We start from the raw sequence: 6,000 nt of genomic DNA, 5'->3' as shown, positions 1-6,000 counted from the left end.
CCGCTCTTACTTTCTTCCCCCTGTAAGAGGCATCTCATCTTGTTCAGCCAAGAGGGAAATTGCAGGTGTTCAGCACACAGGAAGCGATTGGCAACGTTCCTTCACGTAAAATCTAACAAGAATCACCAGCCCCCGGGTTAAAGCCACGCTGAGAACTTGAACTCGTGCCCGCCCAGGTGCTGCTGCTGCTGCAAACACCGGGACCTGAATGCCACCTCCTGCTTCCCCATGCTCAGTTTCATGATTCATGTCATAAAAGCACGTCTTTTATTCAAAACAAAATGACCTTCTAAATTCTCTTGAAATGTTGCACTATTTTAAGTCAAAGCAGCACAGAGAAAAGTAGATTAAAAATGCTATAATCTCGAGAGGCTGCTTTTTCACTCCGACGTTATTTCCAAATGCTTGTGAATATTTACATTAATCATAAACTTATCTTTTGCTCCCATGTCCCTTAACTATATAATTACTATTGCTGCTGAGGGTCCTCCCCACTGATAAACCGTCAGGAAGACACTTTTTCCAAAAATGATGGAATTTCACCTAGCTTAACTTACCCCAATATTTGAAAACGATTAAAACACTCCATCTGCAAGGCAGCAGATTAACAATCATTTGTAGTATCTCAGCTTCCTGAGAGTTGCTAACTTTTAAGGATGCTAAAGAGCAGATATTCTTATCATGTCTCTGTGTGATTTGAAGGGGTAGATGCACCAGGGCCCTGACACATGTAGCTTTACAGATAAAACACACGTACAATATTCAGTCAGAACAGGATTCACTTCTAACACATGCCACAGTCTCTAAAGTCAAAGCTAACATTTCCCAAACAGTCTATCAGCTTAGTTGAAAGGATGGAGAATCTAAAGGTTAAGGTTTGATTAGAATGTATTTTGTCAATTTTTTCTTAACACATCAGAGCCACCAAATTCCTTCCTGGTGTGAATCTACCGGTCTGATGGGAAAATAACTCCTGTTCCACTTGTGGGAATGCCTGCAGGATCAGGCCCTCCACGTTAAAGAACTAAACCAAAACATAGCCCCATGTAGAGTACAGGAAATTAAATTGCAAGTCTCAGTAGTGGGGCAGCCCAGTTCAGGGGTTGTTAGTACTCTTACCCCAGGCAGGGAATTATCAGCAGCCAGTCTAATTTCTAAGAGATAAGGACTTTCCCTTCCCAGGCAAACGGGTGCAGGGTGCTGGGCAACGTTCTCCAGTGGGAGCCCCAGCTCTGCAGGACAGAGCCTGAGCTCTCCACTGCTCGGTGGGTGGCTTGGGAGGGGACTGAGGAGGGAGCAGAGGGAGGAGCAGCTACAGCTGGAGGTTAAAATCGGAGCTTTGCGAACAGAAAAATGAAAAAAAAATGCACAGCATTTCCACCAACTTTGCTTTATTCAGTTGTTTGCTTGCTTTCCACAAGGTGCATTTCAGTGACTGAGTTTCACTGACAGTGATCCATAGGGGAGATGAGTCCTCAGTCCTATTCATGCTTATTCAAGAAATCGACCTTCAGCAGCAGCAGCTTATGTTGGGGCAAACACGAGTACACGTTGCATCTGCACACACACGTCACATCCAGTTATTTACACACTGTACAATTAGTGGACATCTTTCATCATATTCAAATACCTCCACGATTCTGCAACTCACAGTCATCCAAAAGATCTGCAGTTAGATTTTAATTCCTGCATGCCTTCTGGTCTCAGAGACTCGACACTGCAAGTGCACATATTGTTGCACTGAAGTGACTACCTGAAATTAAGAGTTTCTCATTTCCATGCTATACACTGAAGAGATTAACAATGTAAAACCTGATAATTTGCACAGGCAAACTGACCCACAGAGTTCTGTATCAATTAATATTTTGCTTGAAGAATCAAACAAAAAAATCAGAATAAAGAATTTGACTACTGAAGTGTGCAATAAATGCAAATAACTCTCATTTCCTTTAGGTAAGGCCTAGAAAATCTCCCTAAACAGCTGAAGGGTAAGGCTTTACCTCACCTCCTGCAGCAGCAGTCTCCATTTCAAGTAACCTCCAGCATTAGTTGTTACACTGCACTGTCAAGTGATGTACTCTTACCTAGTCAAAGACTAAATATTAAAGTAAAGTAAGCATTTTGCAAAGAATGGGAAATGTATCTCCTAATCCAGATGAATTAAAAGCATCAGTTTATACCTCAAATGTTTATTGCATTTCAATCACCATGTATCAAAACAAAGAGCTCATTACAACATATATAGGTACTGGATCGTCCAAACCCCTTCTTTTGGTATGTTTCCAGCATAGCAATCTAATTATTTATTATCAAGAAATTATTCTGAAACACATCTACACAAAAAAAAAAATTAAAAAAGGTCAACACCCTGTTTCCTGAGCAGAAATCAGTTGCACATGGAAAAATCTATAGGAAAAAAAAATGAAACTATTAAAGTATCAGTCCCAACTTCTGAATAAATAAACAATTTTCCCCACAGTTGAATGTTTTCACTCAAATCAACAATCAGATCTCACACGCCTGCTTAAATATGTCTGACTTTGGTCCTTACAAAATGACAAGACTACAGTATGATAAACCAGATGATAGTTTAAAGCGAGACAATAAGGCATTGTTTAAACAGAAGATTGAGAAACTGGTTTAACAAAAGGGGTCCGTGGACATCTATTGTATGTACAAGAAGGAGATTTACTGGAGTTTTTGTAATTTCTACAAGGCTCTTTCCAACCAGCTTCATTAACTTGAAGTAAATCAAATCATGCAGAGATCTGGCTCAGCCAGAGAGACATGCCCGGAAAGATACAAAATGAAGAAGAACAGACACGAGATGATAAGCTTTAGAATCTTTGGCATTTTTCATAAACATTTTCAAGGTTAAAATCTTTATATTCACCCATTTCCCCCCACACACACTCACCTATAAATACATTATACATGCACTCTTTATACACAACCCTATACGCGTGGGGACAGGAGCACACGTGCACACAAAGAACCATTTCTGTGGCTTTTTAAACCAAGAGTCTTTTTTCTCTTCTTTCCATTTGCAGCTACACACAGCTTTGCATGAACAAAATACATCTTTATCCAATCGAGTCTATGGAAACGTGCCTCTCCTTAGTCAAAGGCACAGCGGGGCTTGTTACTTGGGAAAATTAATTTCTTGAAAAATCACTGAATCTGGCTCATAATCCAGTGGAAGATACTGTGGTGTTAGTTTTCCTACTTGAAATTCATGCAACAGGTCCACAAGATTGCACTGTTGAACCCCATGGTGCAATTCCATTCGGATCACCAGCCCTAAGCAATGTTTTACCTGTTTTACCTTTACTTAGATGACTCCCAAAATCACCTTGTGTCAAAAAGAAACCCGATTCTTGGGATTCTCTACTGCTTTTTTCTACGAACTGTCCAAGGGGATGCTGGTGATAACCCCTGCCTGGGAATCACAAGAAGCAACTCCAGCTCCTGTGCCACCAGTGACTCGTGGTGGCAAGTCACTCCCACCATGTCCTACAACACCTAAAGGACTGAGGGCCACACTCTTACCAAAATCAAGCAGGTTTACTTGTGATTCTGTGTTTCAGTTTCCCCAGTCAAATAAAACGGATGATGCTGGTTAACTGAATTCTATAAAGCAAAATCAAAACAGCTAAAAGATTGGTAAGCAAGCAAGAAATCACATTCTCCTCACAACAGAAAATGGTCCTGTCTCTTCATTGCTCAGTTTCCATATGACTTCACTTTCTGATCCTCTCCTTGCAAACCAACGGGAAAGACTCCAAGAAGAAGACATCAGTGGTGGACCAAAGCCTCCACACTATTGCACAACCAATTCTTTGGGCACCATGCTCTCTGCACAAGCACTGGTTTCTTTAAGGCTATAAGTGTTGTTTTTTTTTTCCTCTTGGATCTGTAGTGTTGACCCCTCTGGCTTTAGACAGGAAAACAACAGCTATGCTGAAAATATCTGATGAGATGGAATTATAAAAGGAAAGTCAACAGAGTCTTTTCAGGTCAGTGAGTTAGGCTTTTCTACAATCTCTTAATCCTTTCACGGCAGAAGGTTCTCATGCATCCATTGCCAGCAATGGATCTCCAATGATTCCAGTATCCAAAGAGTTAACCACAGGGTGGGCTTTAAAAAAAGAAGGGGGAAAAAAAAAAAGGAAAAAGAAAAACTCACAAGTGTCGGATGAAATACTGAGATACTGTTGGAGCTGCTAGCTCTTTCTGCTAATTATGATAAAAAACTTTCTAAAATGTACACTGCTTGAACAGAAGATGGGTATCAAAGACTCGTTAATTCAGAGCTTAAACCTTTCTAGGCACAGTGATTTAACTCAGAAAAGAATAGCTTTCATATCTTAATGTAAATCTGTTGGATATGTTAAAAACTGGTTCAGAGCATCTCTTCACATCAGCTCAGCTGATCTGCTACACTAAGCGGAATTATCTCTTCCTACATAAAACAGGGAGTGCTGCCACATCCAGCCTTGCCTCTACAATTGAAGGGGGGGGGGGAAGAAAAAAAAAGAAAAAAAAAAAAAATAAAAGGTGCAATTGCACCATCCTCTCCCATCCTCCTCCACACCCCACAAACTAGTCCAGACATTCCACCTGGCTCCTTTTTGGGCTCCGACTCCGCGTCGAGCCGACAACCCCAACCCCACAAACCACGATGGTTATCAAAAAATAGGTCTTAAAAAAAGAAAACAAAAGGTCTGTGGCAGTGATCGTAGTGTTGTTCCGGAGCAAGAAGAAGGGGAGGAGGGAAGTGCATGTGCATGCATCGGGGGTACAGAGGGAGCTGCTGCATCCCAAAATCGTGCCGCATCCTAGAGCGCGCTCCACCTCTTCCTGCTGGGGCTGGAGCTGCTGGATGGTTTCAATTCAGCGTGCTGCACCTGTGAAAACAAACAGCCATGACGTCTGCAGTGAGGTAACTTGAGCTCACTACACTCTGTGCTAATGGCTCCCCCAGGACAAACCCAGGGAAACTAAGGAAGGTTGAAAAGTAATGAATCATTTTCTAAACACAGGAACATGGGGGATTAATTGCAGGAAGGATTTGAGAAGTCATGCATCATTTCTTGAAACGAAAATATTAAAAGCAGATTTTTCTAATGAGATACATGTGGTTCTACCTGATTTCAGCAATGGAGGGTGGATCTTTGGGGGTGGTTTTGGTTGGGGAGTTGTTTTTTGTATCTTTCTGGCATTAACCTGTAAATTTAATAAACTTCTCTCAAGAGTTTCAGTTCAAGTGGATCCCAGTATGAGTAAGATGACAGTTGTCAAAAGCATACACAGACCTTGGGATGCTGACATAATTTATCATTTCAGAAGAGGAAAACATTTTCTCAAATAGAAGCTGGACAAAGGTGCCTCTGCCCTTCAAAACAATTTCATATACAATCCAATGTTTAAAACACGTGTGATAAACTGACGAGGATAGTGCAATCTCCAGATTGTCTGCTGGGATACAAAGTGCTCCCATTGAAACCACAGGGAAACTTTTGCTGAACGCGTCATCATTTTCACTCTTCTGCCTTGTGTCCCACATGTGAGGGTTGTAAATGGCTGAAGTACAGACAGAGGTAATTTCTACCTCACTGCAGTACCACAGGGAAAGGATGATGCACTGATAGCATGTAAAACGAAGCAGACGGAGGGGCTTTGGAGCTGCTGTGGGTGACTTCTCAGTAGAACATGTAGCAGTCACCCAGGCTCACCAGTGGAAAATTCTGAGAAGATTTGTCCCATCCTAGGAACTTTTATCATTCCTCCCATAGAATGGTTATCATTTTTCCTTTTGAGAGCTCAAAGGATCCCAAAATGATAGAAACCACTCAAGGAAATGTTATAAATGTAAATGTTAAATAAAGCATAAATAGAAAAGCAGCTTATCTTTAAACCTAAACACTAAGAGGGCATATGCTAACCATCACTGCAAATCCAGCGTGCTCTACAAGACCAATGACAAAAAAAGAATAAAAA

The 6,000-nt window shown here is 41.2% G+C and overlaps 1 protein-coding gene across 1 annotated transcript in view; it reads right to left on the bottom strand.

The window, feature by feature from the left end:
- Window positions 1–4,838: 4,838 nt before the first annotated feature.
- MCTP2 (multiple C2 domains, transmembrane 2) overlaps window positions 4,839–6,000 on the bottom strand; it is a gene marked incomplete at its 5' end in the record, with an annotated part of 87,752 nt that continues 86,590 nt past the window's right edge. Inside the window, one exon of the mRNA XM_008947675.1 lies at window positions 4,839–4,907. Coding sequence (XP_008945923.1) covers window positions 4,839–4,907 — 69 coding nt within the window. The remainder of the gene's footprint in view (window positions 4,908–6,000) is intronic.

This window comes from Merops nubicus, unplaced genomic scaffold (assembly GCF_000691845.1).
Source record: "Merops nubicus isolate BGI_N331 unplaced genomic scaffold, ASM69184v1 scaffold11409, whole genome shotgun sequence".
NCBI lineage: Eukaryota > Metazoa > Chordata > Aves > Coraciiformes > Meropidae > Merops > Merops nubicus.
This window is presented reverse-complemented; position numbering and strand designations above follow the sequence as displayed.